Source organism: Physcomitrium patens, chromosome 3, assembly GCF_059467195.1.
Source record: "Physcomitrium patens ecotype Gransden chromosome 3, ASM5946719v1, whole genome shotgun sequence".
Lineage (NCBI taxonomy): Eukaryota > Viridiplantae > Streptophyta > Bryopsida > Funariales > Funariaceae > Physcomitrium > Physcomitrium patens.
The window spans coordinates 23,432,250-23,453,026 of NC_143412.1; the positions used below are offsets into that span (position 1 = coordinate 23,432,250).

The following is a 20,777-nucleotide window of genomic DNA, read 5'->3' on the forward strand; positions in this document are numbered from 1 at the left end:
TAGTTGGGCGAAGCTTGAGACGCCTCAGCACTTCGCTTCTGAAACGTTGTGCAGCACTGAGGCATTTTACGGGACGCCTGAATCGACACTGCAAGAGGTGGGCCTCACTTGTCTGAGGTATAAGCTGGAGGACGTAAGCTAACATAGCATGCCTCTGAACACCACATACTTTCGTTGTGCCCGAGAAGGAAAGATGTGCCCAAGAATGATATGGTTGATAGCTTATGGCAATTGTACAATTTTATGAGTAAATGTGCCCAATGCAGGCAAAGTACAGAGATGTTTCAATTGCGCGCTGAAGGGGTGTCGCAAATGAACGGTACCAACTGTTGAGGTCGCTTCTTCTCCGAAAAGCCTAAACTCGTACGTTGGGTTTCTCAGAAGGGCTTCGGTATCAGTGGATTGGGGTTCTGCGGAGCGACATGACTTGCGTCTCCCTGAAAAAAAACATATCATTTTTACAAGTTTCCTTCATGTCTCAGACGATGCCCATGAAGGACTACGAGACGGAGTGGCGACGTCTTCGAGGTTTCGCGGAACGGGTGTCGGGGGTTAGAGGAGTGCCGCTACTATTGGTACCCAGTTCGCCGCTGTTCTTGAAATCCCTAGACTCTCGACGTTGAAAGGGATTCAATTTGCTTAACTTCTTCGACATAGAGTCAATGAATCTGCTCCCTCCACCATTTTTGACAATGTCCACTTTCAAATTATTTTGATCCCTCTCTAGCTCAGTCATTCGCATGCGCATCCGCGCAATTTCGAGCTTCAGGTCTCGATTCTCCCTCCGCACAGACTCGTAGTTTTCGTTCGGTGGTTGTCCAGTGGCTACATTTCCAACCGTCATCCTTTGAGATAGTTGGAGACGTAGAACTGGGTCTCTGGTGTTTATAGTAGACATTGCATTTCGCAATCGCAGTTGTTCGAAGTAGAGAACCTGGACAACTACCTGGACTGGGAGCCTTTCGTTCTGCGCAGCATGCGTGCAAGCATCCTGAGAGAGTTTTTGGCAGTCTATTATCTTGCACAATGTCTTGCGTTCCGCCTCAATTATTGCCGGATGTGCCTGGATGAATTCAGATGAGCATCAACATGTGCAGAACGTAATGCATGATTGCATCAACACGTTCAATAATTCAAGAAACATCATGCAGTGTTCACAGACAAAAGATTATGTTGATACTAAAGGTCCTTACAGAGTTACGATGAAAACAAAATAAAATTGAATAGAGCTGGTGCTAGAACTGACCATTGACTCGGGTGAAAAACACAAAATTTTGTTACAAGGCATACAGTAGGGAAAGCAAAGGAGGTAAGATCAACTCGTGATTATGGACTCACCTTGAGGAATACATCGACTGCTCTATATAACCCGTCGTCAACTCTCCTCGCATGCTCTGGTAGCACTTCAGCAAGCGCCATGAATTTACTGATTGTGAGATTAGCGTCTGGGGCGATTTCTGCTAGATATGTGTCGAGTAATTTTGCAACTTTTATAAGTGCACTTTGAGTAGGAGATCCTACGCCTTCAGCTTCATACATAGGATCCGTGTGCTGCAGATAATAGTAGCAGGTCATCAGATTTGTCAAAAAATCTATAGAGAACTAGTATGTATTAGTCCAAGTACAAAATTTTGATCCACGCACAGAATTTTCAACCAGTTCTATCTCTGAATTCAAATTCGACAACAAGCCATGCAATTGTGTTTTGAATGTAGAAATGACGCCACATGTCTCTAGTCTTACATCAACTTCTCCGTCACCATCTTGCTGCATGAAGCAGTTCAAAATCCGTTGTACCGCATCTACGTCGAAGAGAGTTTCTCCACTGTGGTTAACTGAAGGAATCAATAAGTCATCCAGAGTAGCTTGCTCTAGCTGCAAACCGATGCGTCTCTCAAGATCAAGGCGACAAGCTAAGGTGCACTCCAAGACAACAGCTGCACGCAGCAATCCGAATAAGAAGCTGCAAGAAATCGCGTTTCTCTCTGGTGGCATTATACTAACTATCGCTTCCACTAAGATTCGCTGCTCATGCTCCAAAGACAATGCAGGCGAATGAATCTGAAAACAAAACGCAACGATTAAGTATCAAATAACGGACAGGCTCCTTTGAAGTGGTTGGGTGCACTTCAAAAACAATGCCGATGATTGACAATACACAAATGATACTGATGGCACCGTGGTCGTTTAGAAAGAGACGAAGAAGAAGAAGAAAACGAATTCTATTAGTCAGCAATGTATTAAGGCCTTGATTGAATACAATTCAGCACGGTACTTCTCTGTGCTGTTGAATCCTTCAGCAATCACGAGAAGTTTAATGCAATACAATTTCTGTATCTACATTCCCAGGTTCGGGACGTGAGCAATTATAACCATGAGGACCGGGACGACTATCAGTACCTGAGGTTTGGGCGATTTCATTATCTGCCGCTTGTGTATACCTTTGAGGGCACGATGTGCGTAATGCATCACAGCACCCCCTAGACTCTCACAGCGCATTCCTCTTGTTCTCATTTGGGCAAGCACTTTTTGGAAAAAGTCAAAGCGAAGAACAGCGAGATCTTCTGCCCACCATTCTACGACAGGAGCAGTAGGAGTATCATTATGTGAGACTTTGACGTTGTCTAGATGTGAGGAGCCTTCGTAGTCTCCGGCCTGGTCCCTGCATAATGAAGTCAGCAAGGCAATGACAACTTGTTCATTCGTGCACAGTTCTATGGTTGATCTTGGTGCGGGATGAGCCTGATTTCGACTTAAAAAGCTGCACATCATGTACGAAATTTCAACTTGTTCACAACATAATATCTTTGTACCTGACTGCTTTGATCGCTGCTGCCTGTATGCACCTGTTAACCAGTTTCAGGTCCTCCGCAAGCGGCAGTAAGCTCTCGCAGTTGTGAAGTACAGCAATGGATTCTGCAAGGTTTTGCAACACAAATTCGTTGAGAAACTTCTCTGTGCGCTCCACGAGGTTGTTGTCGCCCCACTGTTCATTCATCTCCAAATAATCAGCTGCGCAGCGGAGAAGAGCCACATTGTATGTGGTAATGTCGTAATTGATGCCATAACAAAATTTGGCTGCCAAGTCGAAAGCTTCAGAGCCGCCTGGCAGATCCGGCAGCTGTAGATGAAGGATTCCATTTTCATCGGCTTTTTCAGAGGCTACTAGCCTCCTAATTTTTCCGCTTCTTGCGACTAGAGGAAACTGGAAAATGCAACAGAGAGGGAACTGGTTACAAACTTGCTCATCAACATCCACGACTTCCAAGTTACATGGCATATATTTTTGCACCTGCTCGTTAAATCCTAAATTTTTCGCTCCCTAACCATTTCAACGCAATTCAAGAGCTGCAATTAAAAGTTGATTCATATGAGTAGCCTACGAGTCAGCAAGATGACAAGCTCATACATACTTAGTGTAACACCTGACAGGTTCAATTGACTATGTGACGTTCACGGAATCTGCAAGTTACGGAATTGAAAAGTACCTTGTGCAGGGCAAAGCTCTGACCGCCAACCTCAACAACAATGTCAGCAGGAGCATCAGTGGACACGCGCCTGCAATGCCAGAGCAGCAGAAAAGTTTAGGATTACAATTGTTCGTCGAACTCACTCCAGCGACAATCAACATGGGCGGGACAATTTGCAAGACTTTGCTACGTGCGGATACAAGACACATGCACGTGAAGAGCAGAATGTCATTGTATTCCTTCCAAACACCTGTACACCAGTGTTTAGCTCAATGTGATCAAACAGTGGTGTCTTAAAACGAGCCTGAGTTGAGGAGAACTGCTTCCACGTTAAATCAAAATTTAGAAGAATAAATAAAAGTTAAATAAAAGAGAGTGTCTGCGAGTAAAAATGAGCGAAAATGTTGCCACTCATGAATGGTGTAGTCTACCAAGATGTGGTCACAAATGTTATGCCTAAAATGCGCTAATCAGTTGCTGAATAAGTCATATCTTTCGTACACGACCTAAGAATTCTCAGTTGTGCGTCTCGGCACTTATGGAAGTGCAAGACCAGGGAGTAGAGAAACGGTAAAAGGTCGGAAGGTGCTTTGGATCAGGCATACGGATACTGGGGGTTTAGGGATTACATTAGAACCAATAGGTAGCCAGCTGCAAATTATGAAACAAAGACTCTTAGTAGACACGCGCGAAACTGAATTAGGATCAGAACTGATGCGATTAATTACCATTCGGTAGTACTCCGCTTTAAAATTAAACTTGGCCTCGACAATCGCTTCGAATTCGGCACTTCAATGCTCATTGATCGTCTCGCAGGGACGTAAGGCTGCTCAACGCTCATGGACCTCCTTGCGGGTTTACCTGGCATTTCAACACTCATGGATCGTCTACCAAACGCCGGCACCTCCACACTCGCCATCGTATCCACCGCCATTTCTTTGAACATACACTGATCCTTCACAACAAAGATCCCACTCAACTCCTCCGTTCTTCTCACTTCACTGACTCTCTCCGTCAGTTGATATCATCACGCCCCCCTGCTCCGCATCCAGAAACACACTCTTCTCCCTGTGTACCGAATTCCACCATCTCCCTCCTCTGCTCTTGACAAAATTCATCTCCTCAGCACTGCGACGCTGGCCGAACGGTCTTGGCCGACGCAAAGCAACTAGACAAACACAGCGACCACACCAAGAGTGTTAGAGTTTGGATTTCCAATTGTTATCAACGCCGCATCCACTAATCTGAGCTTCACATGCCACACGTTGCGGTGAATGTGTCTAACCAGACAGAGGTATAAGATAGTTTCCAAACCTTAATTGCAGCCCATAAGAAGAAGATGTAAAGGGAAATCGTGGACAGCAAATCAAGTGAACCAGGAGGAGCTGCACGCCTTCCATGCGCAAAAAAAATTCATAATCCAAATTGGCTCTAGTAGCGGCCCCTCCCTGGCAGACGACACGGGCAACGGGACCCACCTTAAGGGAAGAGGATCCTGGCCATCGCCGTTAATGAGGTGACTAATTCGAGGTAATTAGAGCTAATTCTATGGGGAGGTACTAAATGCCTGAAATTTGTAGCATTCGCCTTCTGGGTCCCACTGAAAACCTTTGACATTCATTCTCGATGTGGAGATCGTTGGGCCACGCGTTTCGGATTCTATTTTCGGGCGAAAGATATCTTCGATTGATTCCAAAGTGGATGAGTTTGCGAGATGTAGATTCTGCTGTGAAACAGCCACTCCCTTCAGAAAGTCGCATCAAATTCTTGAATGCCTTGTTCCGAAGTCTATTTTTGTGTCGTTGGATTTCTTGTGAGACTTCCTCACGCAATACGACAAAATGCAAAAGGATTAACTCTATGTCCAAAAGTTGGCTCATTGAACTGATTCAAGAGCTCGCATATGTTTTGGGTAACGATATATGGTACACGATGAAGCTTGTTTTTTTTTATTTTTTTTATTTTTTAAGGCAAATGTCGAAACTGTGTACAATATCTCAGTAACCCAAATAACTAGCGAAGTAGCACCATAAAAATCACAATAAATTAAGTGTATTTTTCTTTATTTCTTTCTCTCCCTCTCTCTCTCTCTCTCCCCCCCCCCCCCCCCCATCTTAAGAGAAAAACATAGTCTAATAAACTTTCAGGCATAATTTATAACTCTTTGAAGATAGGAGAGTGGTTATGAATTGCTCCCTTGCATTCTGGGATAAGAAAGGCATCCCCTACATGCGGCATGGTGTAGGAAACAGTATGTTCTTAGTAGATCCGAATTAGAGCACGCCATTGGAGGTGGTGAGGATTGTCAAGATTGTTCAATCCAGGACAATGGGATTTGCATCGTTGCCATACAGAAAAATTGGGTTGAATTTCTTGATTCTCATGTTTAATTTTTTTGTTGATATTGCCTATTGAACAAATGAGGGGAAAAACTTCTCAAGTAAAATAATCTGGATTCTGGACGTATTAAGGTTCGAGAAGATGGAACCACAGAAACCAGGGAGATGACAGCGTTTGAATGATAGTGTCATGGATTCCTCAGACTCACTCAGTCAGCCATTGTGCTGGCAATGTGTGTATATGTCTGCACGCTGCTTCCTTCAGACTCTACCTCCATGAGCACAGATCTTGGGAAGACCATGCTAATATTGGCAAATAGGACACTTTCGCCAGACGCTGGAGGAAATCTTCGTTACATATAGAAAATCCATCAGACTTTGCACAAAAGTTCACAGATATTACCATGATTCACGAGGTTGTAAGCAGCGTTCGACTAAGAAACATTGTTCTGATCAGTTCAGGTGGAGGGCCATCTTTGAAAGACTTCGCCACAATGAATCACACCTCAATCACCAAAGGTGGTATGACAAAAAGGTAGTTCTAGAACACGGGAACCTGCTAGGTAGTGTCAGGTTAAGGGCATGAAAATCTTTCCGCGGTGGCAATACTGGTTGAAGCTCACAAAGATCAGGAGGATAGGAGCAAGATTGAGCTGCTGTTCTGCGTTGAAGAAAGAAGCCAACTTCGCAGCTCAGTGCCCTGCAAGTACTGCTACATGTGTTGGAGCAATAGAAGATATATAATTCGTTTGAGGAGGTTCCCACATCTGGAGCTCAAATGAATTTAGTAAATGCTGCGTTTGAAATCACTCAACGCTTGGATACATATTATCAACATCACCACTCCAAGGATAGAATAAAATGGCGTGGATTGTTGTGATTCATCAATGGAAACCGCCTAATGGAAACATGATAAACACGAACTCATGATTATTTCACATGTTGTCAGCTACTGACATAAGAATTTCCTAGTTCTCCGTAATCTCATCTAAACCTTGAGCTACCAAGAATGCAACTGTGTCCAGTGGCAACTCTAACAAACCTAACAAAATGGTACAACGGACCTGCAATAGCCCTGAACTAATGAGTCACTGCCTCTGTCAAGTCATAATAGGATCGGCCTACAAAAAATGATAATTGAATGCATAATTCTCACAGCCTGAAAGAGTGAGGTGCCTAAGTTAAGATAGCACGTTCCATCAAAGTAGTACCTCCTAGTATTGGTGTTTGAACAATTTGACAGTGCCGTCACCGCCACAGCTTAAGAATCCGTCCACGGTTGGTTGCACATCAGTAACCGCAGCTTGCTGCGATCGAGAAATGAATATATTATGACTTGCAAATAAAATCTGCTATTTGGAATAAAAACCCGTCTCTCCTTATAGACTGCTCAAAACCATCTCATAAACAGCGACCCATTTGCTGTAAATTTAGCTTATTCGCTTGAACTCATGCAGATTTTACTCTTTGAAATCAATGTATTACTCATGCAATAATTAGTAGTTGATTGGCCCACCTAAACTCTTATCCCATGCAAAATTAAAAGACCACAAGATAGCTCATCAACATCATGATCTAGGCTAAACGTTTGACCATGAACATGTGAACCAATCTGATCCTTTAAGGACAAAATACCGAAAGAACGCAACAATTCAATGCCTGGTTCGATAATATGCAAGTTCGAGGCTGTAAAGAATTAACTTGCCTGAATTATAGAACCCAAGCTCCTTGAATTAACTTGAAGAAATGTGTGACGCTCATGAACTCTTTGCCAGTGACCCACCATTGACCTTGTGCTCACATCCCAGAGCTTTATGTCTCCATCCTTGCTTCCGGTAAAAAAGTATGGTGTTCCTGGGACTGATGTTGCTCTTGTGACGCTTCCTGTGATTGTTCGGGTCAATATTGCATGTTAAAACATGTTCAACTTTCGTAACGAAGGAAATCGAATATTGTTGAAGCTTTCTTCAGCTAAAACCGGCCTCCAAACATTACTTGCAAGTTTCAGTCCTTACTTATGACCCTATCTGACCACTTTATAGGTGGGTTACCTGTCTTAATATTTGCTTACATTAAGACCAATTCTAAATTAGAACTATCATAATCCACTACCAAAGTTAAAAGGTTACCTGAATGTGCCTTAGATACATGCCACAACATCCCGTTTCTCCCAGACTCATCTACACTGTTCTTGGAACTTGATGATAGAGGCGACTGAGGTCGTCTGCCTTTCTTTGACAGGATGTACCGAAAATCGTGAACAGTAATATCGCCTCCCTTTCCTCCACTTACGATCCAAGGTGAATTTGAACTCCCTCCAATCCCAACATCCAAGGAAGCAATACAGCGGGCACCTCCTGCAGCAATCACAGGCTGTGGTATCAAAATCTTCAAGACTATATGCATTTTTTAATTGCATCTACAGCCTTAACTTTATATCAATACTTTTGTATGAGATGGGACTCGTGACTTTCTGACACATATTAGCCTCCTAAACGCTAGCAAACTGCTTGCTTAATGGCTGGTTATTACGCCAAAGAAACAGAATGCTCTGCTAATCGTCATGTCAGAAAACTACTACAGTAATAGTCAAGCTTTGAAGACCGAGGAAATTCAGAAGAAAGCCACGAATAATAAGTATCGGCATGGACTACAAATGTCCATACACGGTAATGATTCAGGAACATACCTTCATGACACGAAATAGATTGACGATTTGAACTGGGAGGTGCTAGGGTTTCCCATGCTATTAAATTGTTCCCAGTGTTGGTCATTCCTGTGGCAGCTACAAGCGAGTTGCTGCCCACAATAAAGGTGGCATCCCTGCGATGATTCAGGCGGTGAGACAAAATGATCCAGACTTCAGCCAAAGACCAACACCTTTTACTACACGTCAGGTCTCCTAAAATAAAGACAGCCCATTGTTCTCCTGAATTAACAAACCATCACATGGCAGAGATGAGCAAATGTTATGGATAGAAACCTATTTTACATCTGAACATTGTTACAGCTATCTACAAGAAATGACAAGGTCCAATGTGTCACAATCAATGTTAACGTGGAATATGCCAAAGTAACACATAGCAAGCACACAACTCAACAAAGAGAATACTTCCCATAGAAAGCACATCATGTCTTGATCCGAACACCACAAATCAACACAATGTGAAAACTCAAATATCCAGCACATCCGCATTCACATGTTTTTCTTACGAGGCATGGGCGCCGAAGAAGAGACAAGATTCTGTGGGGCGAACATTGCTGCGTCCTCCAACTTCAAGCTGCCAGGTGGACACAGTACCATCCATAGCAGCTGTCACGAAGCGGTGTCCACCTGAGTCAAATCGAACTGTTTGAACAGAAGGAATGACGTACGGTGGAGGCATGTTGCCTGCTGGTAGCACACCATAAGTTGCTGTTGCACTTGGTCTTCCATACTGATAACATACCATCACGAACATCAATTATCTAACTCATTTGACCTCACAATAATAACATCCAATTTCGGTTGACACATGTGCACCACCAATATGTCATGGCCCCATTAACTATGACCAAGGTCATCTAGATTCAAAACATCAAACTAATTTTTGAATAACGCACATGAAATGAAACAAGGTAGAATTCAACCAAGGAGAATTACACGATTTTCTGCTTATGATGACAGAAGAATACTTTTGTGATATACATACCTCCCAAAGGTAGACATGTGTGTTGTTCGACCCAACTAAGAAAATAGGTTGGGATGGATGAGCTGCTAATGCCTTAGTTCTCACATTATCAACAGTGGCAATTGGGTCCACGAAACTATCAACATCTTCCCAGTCCTCCCAACCACCCCAAGCACCCATGCCTCCGTAACCAGGCATCCCAAATGCAGCACCCCCAACTCTGAGAGTTTCCTTTCCTGACTTCACAGGTCCACCTGCTGCGGGACCACCTAAACTTACAGTTGAACTTCTCTGACTTCTCAAATTAGACCCAGGAGTTGCCACCGCTCCTGCCCAGCTACTTCTCCTCGGTGGAGACGAGAGACATTCCTCCAACACGGGTTCGGAGGTCTCGGTGAATGGTCCACGTGTGTGCAAATCTAGATACATCAGTCCCTGCTATTGGAGATCACAAAAAGTTCTGTTACAGTGTAAAAACAGGAAGAAGCAAGTTTGATGTGAATATATACGAGATGTCTGATGAAATGCTCTTCATATTGTACTCAGCTGTACGACATAAGTAGATCACGTTGAAGAGGACAATCAAACACATGCATTCAAGAATGTAACCAACAACCTCCAGTAGTTGATGGTAACAGATGCTTAGCCTTGACAAGTCAACATCAGTACTGCTGCAATAATACATCGTGTTCCTTCGAGTTTGTTCCTCCATACTGAAAGGCCCATAGAGTTTGGAATTCTTCTATTGATATTATTATGCTTTCCATGGGCTTCATAACAATATGATTGTCCAACTTCAGGTTATGTGTAAGAGATGTGAACAAAGTGCCTAGTATTTCCCATTGATTTCAAATTAACTCCATTACATGATGCAGCTTCAGCCATATTTCAAACAATTTAGTCCTAAAAAATTTCAACGTATTGAAGCATTTAAGCCATGATGAGGATTGGCATTCATTAATCAACAAACAGTTCCAGATTTAATACCCTCACCAAAGTAAAGAATTGTAATCAATAGGATAAGTAAAATACCTTGCGATTGGTGGCGAGAACAACTTGATTCGGATTACAAGAATTTATACAAAATGCCTGACACAGCCCAAAGAATGAGAGGAGAAATCAGGCTAGTACGTGTTTATTTTACTGATCCAGATCCACACTTGAACGAGGTTTAAGAAACAATGAATGACAAACCACCCCAATAAGAATCATTTAAAGTTCTGCTATCTATGAGGGTAAGCGGATGTACTCGCAGTTCTCACGTCTAATGGAACACATGAACGAAACGCAACTCGTTCATCACCTACTTTCTCGTGTAAGATTATGAGAATGTTCACAAAAAAATTGATTGAAAATCGACGAAATGATACATTAACAGAGAAATTCACCTCAATAAGCTCGCCACTCAAAGAAAACATAACTTCCGGCTTCTGAAATTCTGGTGCATAACACCCCTCCGATCCTTCGCGATCTCGAGTGCCTCCGATAGTGAGAGCCTTATCCGTAATCCTACTGTTCTTGGTAGAAGAGTCTGTTGAAGTTTGCTTATCCACTCCAGTAACCGAAAGAGTGGACCTCTTCCTTGCTTCTCGCCAGCCACCTACATTAGCACTTGGTATGATAGGTCTAGGTGCAATCACACCCTCCATTGCCAGGGTGGATCGTATACTTTCTTTCATAACCAAAAGCGACCAGAGTTCCTTACTAGATTCATCGTCTCCACCCAGCTGAATTTCTGGATAAACTGGCGATTGCTGCCTCCAAACGCTAGTACTAGCTGGTTTGTTTGCAGATGTCCCTGCATTTGGAGAATTTGAACCCTCCATCTTTGAATCAGGAGACTTTCCCCAAAGCCAAAGCACCAAGGGATCGCTGTTTCCTTTTGTTTCCAACAAAGTTTGCAGATGTGCAGCTAATTGCTGTTGAAGTCCAGTAGCTACACATCCTAGGGAACTGAGCAGAGATAAATAAAGATCTCCATAATTCCTGTTTGATCTTGGACTATCCACCACTCTGACAATATCTCGGTTACTTGGAGTTGAGACATTCGTTGCTGCTTGAGTATCTTCCCGCATTTTATTTTTTATTTCAGACCATGCTGTGGAGGACCCGGCAGATGCAGATTGTATTCCAAGACCCATAAAGGTAGCTACCAGCCGGCTAGATGAAGAGGTGGAGGGGGCTGGCGAAGCGCTGGCAACATTAGATGACGACAAACTTGATGCATTTTTCGGTGGGGCTAGGGGGACCGAGACACGGCCAAATCCACTGTAGCCAGTCTCCTTTCCCGTTCCTGCCAACTGTTTTTTGATGTAAGCAACCATGTGAACCCAAAGGGCAACACCAGTAACTCGCCATGCTTCTTCCTCAGGTATTGAGACAGATGCGCCCAAGTTCCTAGAGACTGCAGAAGTTGTCAAACTGCTTTGTTCCACACGAGATTGAGAACTGAGATCTCGGAACCATTTCACGCTATTGTTTGTTTTAGGTACTTCAGGGGCTTTTGTCGCGTCACTAATTGTCGGCCTGACTAAGGCGACAAGAGCTCTCCCATTCTTTCCTAGCCATGCTGCGCTTACGTAGTAGACAAATGCTAGAAGGATCATGGCCCGCTGAGTCTTATTCTTTAAGTCTTCATTTCCCAAATGAAATGGATTTTCGTTCACTTGACTGTCAGTAGAACCAGTATATCCACTCAATAAACTTGCGAGTTTCTGGAGCTCTCCTCCATAACGTACCAGTTCCTCAATCTGTTCCTTAGGCATCGTAGATTTCCAAGGAAGCCATTTAGATGCGATGAAAGGCAATGAGGAAACTGAGCCACCACAACCCAGGATCATCCGAGCAAGTCCCCACGGGGCTTCTGTCCATATTGATCCCAAAATATCGCATTTTAAAGTCAGACCTACTCCAGAGCTTAAACTGAACTTCTGTTCCGGATTTTTGAATCCTGCGTGCTGTGCAAGTAGATAACGATAGTAGACATACAGCCGATGATGATTTAAGGCCCACGTTACGACCTGCCATTCGCACATTCACAGAATAACTTGAGAATAACGTAACGAACACACGGTCTTAATACATGTGAAGGCTGCATAAAAATTCGAACCTTCAGAATATTTGGTATTTACGGAAAACTACAACGAAAACATTTGAACAAACCATGAGAAGGACAACAAAGCATAAAAACCCTTGTAACGTCTGCAGTTGTATCACCCTGAAAGCAACCCAGACCCTGAATACTTCATCTCTCTTGCGCTCATTATAGGGTTTCTGGGAACAAAAATGAAAATTCCAGTCTTGAAGGTTTGCCAACATACCCCAGCAACAAAGGCAGAGACATCTAGAGAAAAAGTCCTTTTCAACACCTCAAGCCCTTCTTCAATTCTTTTCTCAGCGTCCTCTTCGCTAGCAGACCCCGCCTCAGCATTACTAGATGATTCACCACCCTCAGGTACGTCTGGAAGCCTGCGCATAAAGCCTTGCTGTGCACCTGTCCAATCCGAGTATTCTTGCACCAGTTCTGACATCAACTCAAGAGCAAGGTTCAGTTTTGAAAGCTCTTGAATATCTGCAATCAGTTCGGGGAGAAGGCGATTCGTATGAATACGTCCATCTTGAGAGGCCGCAAGTTTCACAAGGTCCAGATTGAAGCCCATGCTTTGTGAGGAATTCTCTCGTCGCCCGCTTTCAGCAATATTCTTAACACCAGAGTTAGCTGTCATAAGCTCTAGAGCTTGCAGCTGATGCATCACACAATTTAAACAAAACGGTTCAAATCACATTTAACATGTGCTATTTCTCTCTCAATAAGCACTTCTGTTCTGACACCGAATAACCAGTGTAAGGCTTTATATTTAAAAAAGGGAAACATCTACAAATTCCAGGATTTTAATATGACAAGGAACAAACTTCAGCACTTACATCAATACATCAATTTAACACGATTTATCTCGAAGATCACTTTCCAAGCATCACAGAAGTTTCTACAGACACTACAAAGTTTCCCAATGAAAGCAACCTTGACATCCTACCACACCCAACTGGAAAAAATAAAAACAGGTACTTACACACTTCACCGAAGCTAAACTGTAATGTGACTAGAAACTTACAGGAAGTCCAATTTTCCTCAGTGCTAATGAAGCTCGCAGTGTGGCTTGCTTTGAGATGGCCACCACTTTTCCTCTGTTAGGTTCTCGAAGAATACGAGGCTTTAATGCTAGAACAGAGCAGTAATCTGCCACATCAGGATCCAAAGGAATGGAACTACTGATTGTTTTGGTTTCAGTTGCGTTCCCCTGCACGCTCTGAAAAGATATAGAAGGCTGGTGTCCAGAAACAACCTCATGCATAGTCTCAATTCCATTGCCCAATAACCACTGCAAGACATAAAAGACCCCAAATTGCTTCTAAGAATATGAAAGAACTTGACAAAAACAACTAAATAGACACCAGACTATTTCTGTAACTAACCAGAAGCGGCAACAATAAACTTCATAAAAATACTGAACAGCATGAAGCAAAGTCACGCACATGGCTGCCGCTTATAAACAGAATGTCGAGGTAAGAAGTTCCACTTGTACATGGACAGGAGGATGATCAAGACCAGAATAACCAACCTGACAAAGACTTGCGAGCCAATAATCTTCAGCCCTTAAAGCCCCTGGGAGAACATATTTGCTGATCATTTTGCGTCCAACAGGACCGTCGGCACCTTCTACAAGGCGACACACAACCAACCCTAGCTGCGGATCTTCCAGGTTCTTTATACAGACAGACACCGCAGAATCCATGTCTCCACCCAGTAGAAAAAATGCTGCTGCCAGCTCATGCCTATGCTTTCCCATTAAAACATAGGCATTCTTAAGAGCAGCTGCCTTGTGCTTCTCCTCCTGCCAGCCACAATAAAGCACTGCAATTATGCTGAGAACAGCCCAAGTGAACCAACTTAATACAAATAGAACTAACCGAACTAACAAAAGAGAAGTTCATGTGACCCCCTTGACTCACCAGCACATTTTCAAAAGGTTCTTACATTTTGTATGGAAGATATAACGACACTAAGCAGCGGCTATGGAACTCTTGTACTAACAAATTGAATGAACGTATATATACAATCTTCATATCTTTCATTAACAGGCAGTTAGCTTACTCGAAAGTCTCTAGCCATGAAGTCGACAAGAGGTCTATCACGCTCATCTTTACTTATTTTAAAAAGCCCCGCCAAAATTGTGCGTCGCTCCAAAGCTATATACAGCAAGGCACAGTCTTTGGCATCTCTGCTTGCCATAAATTGTAACCGAGCCACTTTCTCCATCTGTATCCCCATCATCTTAGCACTTAGTATGGTACTTTCCAAGACATTCATGCGACTGTCAAAACAATTATAAATACATCAGAAAACTCGTGAAAACGAAACCTATGATCTGAACAACAAAGTCAAATAAAGGACAGATAGAAGTGAGGTAAAGAAAATTTGACGTGATCGAGATATGGAGCAAAGAGTAAAAGATGGTAAGTAGGATGAAAGGAAAAATAACAATATGGCACAGAGACCTTTTTCTTAAGGGGAACGGCATCAGTAAACCAAAAGCCAACACCCAGTGCACGTAATTCTGGCCACAAAGATTGTTCGGATGCGCAAATATCCAGCAGAGTCTCCTTGGTATCCGACTGCAAAGCCCACGCCAATGCTTCTGAATCCACTTGACTACCTCGTATATCTCCCTTCTGACCAACTGATTGCGACGCAAGTAAACTGTTGTATCGATACGCCAACCAAAACCTGAAGCACAATAAAGTGAAGCACGTCAAATGACTATCATGCAGGTTTATGCCACAAATACTTCAGAATACATCAACTCATTTCAAGCTGGTGTCTTATCAAAATCTTTGAGTACAAGTCGTCATGAAATATATACATTCCAGCTTTGCAGAGTCACCTCACCTTTGTCCAGAGGTGTCAAGACCTGCACATCGTGAAGGTTGCCTAACACCATCCATTTCCCCCACCACTTCCACCAGTGCAAGCACCTGATTGATTTCTTCCTTAGAGAGCTGTAACACACTTTTGGATTCTTTTATAAATTGTATAATGGCTTCCATCTCAGTTTGAGAAAAAGACTCTAAACCCCCAGTTTTAACGGAGTCTTGTGATTGAGTCTTATTCAATGTCTTAGTCTCACTAATCTCATCGGAAAACTCATCCAACCATGATGTGTTGTTCAAAAATGAATATTTATCGTTAACATTTGATGGCACTGGTTGAGTCATATCAGAGTTCATAAGAGTGAAATTTGCTTTGTAAGCAGAATCCGAATTCGCTGAGGATTGAGTCGTGATAGAAACATCATTTTGAAGAAGATTAGCCAGTCTCATGCGAGGAACACGGATGTAAGCTCCATCGATCCAATCAGAATGAAGTGTCCCATCACGTTTTGCAGTAGATTTTGCAGAAGTTGCCAAGTGGTGAGCAAGATGACGAACACATGCACGAGCCCGTGACATATTTCCTGTAAACATTACATTGTCATCCGTCACACTTTTTCTGAAATGACTTTTGACGAGGAAAAAGGAGCAAAATTCTCGAACCTAAGTAAGGAATAATTACATTGGATGAAAGCAGACCAACAGATTCCCCGACATTAACATCTGAGGACTTTCTTATGTAGCTAGCCTTTTCCAGCGTAGCTAAACAATACGTTTCGAAAAATGACAAAACCACAGAAGAACAAAGCGTGGATACAAGAAACTAATGTCAGAGAAGTCCCCACCTTTAAATAAGCTCCAAAAAAGCGCTCTGGGGTGATAATCCGGTAAAGGAGAAACAAGTGCTTCTGCGGCTTGAAGAAGACTACATGAGTGACGCGCGGCTGGCTGAGGAATTCCGTTTGAAGAATGTACGTAACCATGATAACCACTTAATCTCGTCTTTGAACAAACCCAGGGGCTGAAAACCCATATATGGCCTTGTGATGCCAGTATAGGTGAACCCTGAAAGCTCCAGAAAAGATGATCAATCGCAGTATTAAACAAAAAGGAGGCAAGGCAGATCCAGACTCTATCTTTCGGAACCCCCTTATGAGAATATGTCCTGTCTTGGGCATAAATGAAAAGATCGAATTTTGTTGCAACAGCCAGCAGCACGCAGCCCATACCAGCATTCATCCAGCTTAATGCAACGACGGCTTGCGGAAAAGTAATTTGACTTTCAAGTTCAAAGTCCCCATCATCGTTGCAGCCGTCCACTTCCCAAATCTTCACTAACTTGTGATCCGCGTCCCCAACCGAAGCAAACTTATCACCACTAGCAGTTGCAGCAGCTAAGATTACAGAACTACAGTGAGCACGCACAACACCTACGCATTCCCAGACGAAAGACCTAGTTTGAGGCACAACTGAATGTGCCTGAGAGCAGAAGACTTTATACAATCGAATACTACCATCTGCACAACCTGTCAAAACATCATATGGGTGGGCCTTCTGGTACACCTCCAAATGGGTTGACAAAGAACCTTTGATAAATCCTGGAACTACAGCAATGCTTGTCACACACTGATCAGCATCAAAATTTGCGGACCCTACAAAACTGCCTCTTATGTATATTCGCTCCTGAGAGGTAAGAGAGCCTCCATATAGCGTGTAACCTGACTTTTCCAAATATTGGAGTTTAGAGTGAGGCCTCTCCGTCTCCTGAACCTCTTGGGTATCTACTGCAGCAACCTTATCATCTTGGCCACCATCAGAGAGCGCAGTCACTTGTAACTCCACCACCCATGAAGCTAAGATACTACCTCCTCGGTTGGTCCCTACGATGAGAAAGCTTCTCTCTTCAGCAACCTGCTGAAGAGCATTCAATGGCATAGGAACCGCAGTGAAGGCGTTAAGGTGATCCCCCTTGTCAAAAGTGGAGCAGTGCAGGGAGTACAGGTGATCAAAGAGAACAGACGTTACACCCTTCCGTTGTGAATCACTCCTACCAACTAAAAAGCAGTCGATTTTCATGAGGTCTCCGGCAAGCAATATAGCTCTCCCTTCAGGTAAAGATGAAGGAGCCCATGCAATTAGCTGATAAAACAACGACGTATTAAGGAGACCTGAGATTTGACCAGCCAACTTCCAACCTAAAGTTTGTGAGCTCATGACTTCGACCTGAGGACTAGCCCATGCAGATAAGTCCCACAACAAGATAACTCCTTGCTCATCAACAGAAGCTGCAAGCGCAACTGTAGGGCTAGGATGAAGAGCAACCTGAACGATAGCACCACGATGACCATCTAGATAAACAACTTCAGATGATACCCCCCATGAACTTTTATTTCTTGATGTTTGGGTTCCTGAGCCGACGTGACCTCCTCCAGTTCCTACGGCAGAAACAGGTGGCCATAAGCGGGACCATCGAAAATGTCCACTTGGAAGAGCTTCAAAAAGATCCAAAGAAGAAGGAGGGACGGCCATCGCCCCTTCAGGTCTTTGAACAACAGCTTTCATCATCATCAGTCGATCCCTCGCATTATCAGCATCCTCCATTCGAAATGGATAGAATGTAGATGGCTGAGCTAAAACACCATCCCCCTCCTGCCAAAGAGTAACTCGAGGAAAACGTGTAGGTAATATATCATCCAGACTGTGAATAGACCATAGTGCAACTTTGCCACGAGGCCCAACTCCAACCAGCCACTCACAAGGTATTAAATCTGGCCTTTTTACACTGTTATTTCTCGTTAAGAGCCTCTTCTCTTCAGAATTACCCCGGGTCCTGTTTTCAGAAGCCCAGGTCACAAAGATGTCGTATCCTAGAATGCCATTCAAGCACTTGTTCACGTCAACCACAGCAGCCATGGAGAAAGTGGGCTTCTTTCTCAATTCCTGACTGTCTCCAAAACAGAAGCTTAAATAGCTAGGACCTTCCATGTCCAGCCATAGGCGTAAAGAGCCATCTCTTGAAGACGTAAGAAGCACAGGCCGATAAGTGAATGGATCCTCTCCGCAACCATTCGACGGCCTCCACTGGATCATAGAAACCTCAGAAGGGTGTTGTAACTCAATCCCTTGAATTTCATGAGCTTCCTGCCACCACCACCACACTGTTGCTTTTCCGCTTAATGAGTTCAATGAGTCCGAAGTTTCTCCATCGATAGTTGACTCTTTCGTCGCAACAGATTTAGGATGCGTCCCCAGAGTACAATCCACCGTGGCTGCCAGACCAGCAGAGGACCATGAAGAAGCTGCATACACTTGGGGTACAGTACACTGAACTTGCCAGAGAACCGAAAATCCTGCTTCACCCCGTTTCCACATGGCAATATTTGATCCGGCAGCTAGTAGCCCATCTCCTGATTCGGTCCATGAAAAAGTGAGAATCTGAAATAAGTGTTGCATGACCTGCTTGGTTTCCCACGCCAATGGAATCTCTGCAAACCATGAAATCAACCTTTCATAAGTCGGTTATAGCAGCAATATAGACAAAATCCTGCATGAAGAACTGCAGGGATAACTAAACACTATGAAGTACATGCCTAATCTGACTGCAGTTCCTAAAGATCGAGTAAGTCGGAAACCTGAATAACGTGAGCCAGCTGTGGCACTCGCCAACGTCGTGGGTGAATACAATAGTAAAGTATTGCCGCATGCAGCAGCCAGCTGACCAACAGATGAACCCACGGGTGCCCATCCTACACTTGTCACCAAGCTCCTTCCTATGCAGTCGTCTCCGTCATTATTGGTACGTGTTTCAAGAACCTGAAGAAATAAACTATATCCGTAAGGAAGCTATTTCATGAATAACGACAGTCTTATTCTCCCTAGAGAGTTACCAGCAATATGAGTACGCATTAATGAATTTCCATGTCTCCGTCACCACAAGAAATAAACTCACCTGCTGGAAAAAACGGCCGGAAGAGGATTCTCCAGAATTCAATGGGGACGCTGCAGTAGCAATCACGATGGCACTGCTAGCAGCATACGCCAACCAGCTTGAGCCTGCAAATCGGGGCAACCAATCTGCGCATTGTGTTCCAACATTTGGTGCAGGAGGAAGGTCTTGCTGAATTGAGAGCTCATACGGTGATCCCGGCAAGGAAGAACTCATAGTTACTATCTTTGTGCATGGGATCAGTCACCTCGGCATCACGCCATAAGAAGGATGAGCTGGAGATAAGCCAGAAAAATAAAAGGGTTTCTTGTCTCTGTGCAGACCTTTCCTGTTGCGCTGTACAAGCTGAGATCAAACATGAAAGTTCAGTTTCAGAATTAGTCGAACGAAGAGAATCTCACAGAAAAGAAGGCTTCACATACGTCCTGCACTGAAAGATCTCGCTACTAAATTCCTGGGCGCGATTGAATAGATCAAGTAAAAGACTACAAAATGTGGACGGAATTGAATATTAAATTTGCGGCATAATGATCCAAGTTTCACAGTCGCTGTCAGGTACGCTTCGCAAGAGGATTCCTGTCGGGATTGTTGTGAAACCTCTCATAGCACGCCTAACTTCTTTCACATTCCGATGGCACGACGAGCTTAACCTTCAAATTAATTAACCCTCCAATCGTCTTATTTTTTAAAAATCATTTACAAATTAAAAACAAACATTCTTTTCCGCCCTTTGCCCAGCTCAGACAGAAAAACCTAGAATCGGAAGAAACGTCTGTCTTTCAGACAGAAATATTCAATCAAACTCGCTGAAGTAAAATGACGTGATAAGAATTAGATTTTCAGAAAGCGACGAATTTCCAAAAGTGCTGTACAAAAGCAGAGACCTAATATTCGCATTGTAGAACAATGTTTGCGCCTAGAAATTCATTCTGAAGCACGAAAAGTTTTCATTCTACTCAAATACTTCGATCCATACCATTACTCCAGCTACGCTACCAGAGTAACTACAACAACGGAACCTCAAACACTTATCAAAAAACCTAAGCATTGTTCCCCTGCTCCCTTTCTGAAATGAATTTCCCTTCATAGAGGATCAGTAGCTTCACCGAATCGAAGATGAAACATGAGATTGCGAGAATACCTGCGATAACAGCTAGGGTTTGACGAAGCACAACCTTGAGGTATAAACGAGTATTACGACCACGTTCTTACAAGAGAAGAACCGCATGAGTGCCTGACTAAAATTCTGATTCGATGCGGTGATGAATCTGTGATGCAGACTGCACATCGGCCGCTAAAGAGCAAATAAAATTGGCCAGCGAATTGGTCCTCGACGATTGAAGCCTGCAATTCTGCGAAGGAAGGAGCATTGTGAGGAAAACATTATGAGCACGACTGGAGTATTGTTGGCTTGTCAAGAGTA

General features: G+C 43.5%; 2 protein-coding genes across 4 annotated transcripts; both read right to left on the reverse strand.

Moving 5' to 3' along the window:
- Positions 1–211: 211 nt before the first annotated feature.
- LOC112280305 (BTB/POZ domain-containing protein At5g48800) lies at positions 212–4,916 on the reverse strand. 2 transcript variants are annotated; one of them, XM_090249282.1, is made up of 8 exons: positions 4,785–4,916; positions 4,199–4,638; positions 3,489–3,558; positions 2,814–3,205; positions 2,401–2,662; positions 1,744–2,061; positions 1,339–1,551; positions 212–1,063 (listed from the first exon to the last, which is right to left on the reverse strand). In XM_090249282.1, the coding sequence occupies exons 2-8, from the start codon at positions 4,414–4,416 to the stop codon at positions 500–502; spliced, it is 2,037 nt and encodes a 678-aa protein (XP_090105408.1). In that variant the 5' UTR covers positions 4,417–4,638; positions 4,785–4,916; the 3' UTR covers positions 212–499. The 2 variants fall into 2 exon arrangements, with proteins under 2 accessions (XP_090105408.1, XP_024371413.1); XM_024515645.3 differs by lacking the exon at positions 4,785–4,916 and having other exon boundaries at positions 4,199–4,761.
- A 1,792-nt stretch (positions 4,917–6,708) lies between these two features.
- On the reverse strand, positions 6,709–20,635 carry LOC112279503 (uncharacterized). 2 transcript variants are annotated; one of them, XM_024514002.3, is made up of 18 exons: positions 20,496–20,635; positions 19,358–19,699; positions 19,041–19,221; positions 16,254–18,893; positions 15,428–15,992; positions 15,037–15,265; positions 14,633–14,797; positions 14,100–14,372; positions 13,593–13,859; positions 12,801–13,223; positions 10,869–12,500; positions 10,513–10,569; positions 9,502–9,918; positions 9,023–9,246; positions 8,499–8,632; positions 7,939–8,166; positions 7,515–7,693; positions 6,709–7,116 (listed from the first exon to the last, which is right to left on the reverse strand). In XM_024514002.3, exons 2-18 carry the CDS (start codon positions 19,568–19,570, stop codon positions 7,024–7,026), a joined length of 7,920 nt encoding a protein of 2,639 aa, XP_024369770.1. In that variant the 5' UTR covers positions 19,571–19,699; positions 20,496–20,635; the 3' UTR covers positions 6,709–7,023. The 2 variants fall into 2 exon arrangements, with proteins under 2 accessions (XP_024369770.1, XP_024369771.1); XM_024514003.3 differs by lacking the exon at positions 20,496–20,635 and having other exon boundaries at positions 9,502–9,915; positions 19,358–19,698.
- Between the last annotated feature and the right edge of the window lie 142 nt (positions 20,636–20,777).

Excerpts from the sequence above, each read along its gene's own strand:
- LOC112280305 (XM_090249282.1), bottom strand. The coding sequence starts at position 4,416 with ATGTTCAAAGAAATGGCGGTGGATACGATGGCGAGTGTGGAGGTGCCG. Across the intron at positions 2,663-2,813 it reads GCAGCGATCAAAGCAGTCAG|GGACCAGGCCGGAGACTACG; the intron begins GTACAAAGATAT and ends TTCATTATGCAG. Across the intron at positions 1,064-1,338 it reads CAGTCGATGTATTCCTCAAG|GCACATCCGGCAATAATTGA; the intron begins GTGAGTCCATAA and ends GAATTCATCCAG.
- LOC112279503 (XM_024514002.3), bottom strand. The coding sequence starts at position 19,570 with ATGAGTTCTTCCTTGCCGGGATCACCGTATGAGCTCTCAATTCAGCAA. Across the intron at positions 19,222-19,357 it reads CCGGCCGTTTTTTCCAGCAG|GTTCTTGAAACACGTACCAA; the intron begins GTGAGTTTATTT and ends TTATTTCTTCAG. Across the intron at positions 15,993-16,253 it reads TTTTTGGAGCTTATTTAAAG|GAAATATGTCACGGGCTCGT; the intron begins GTGGGGACTTCT and ends TAATGTTTACAG.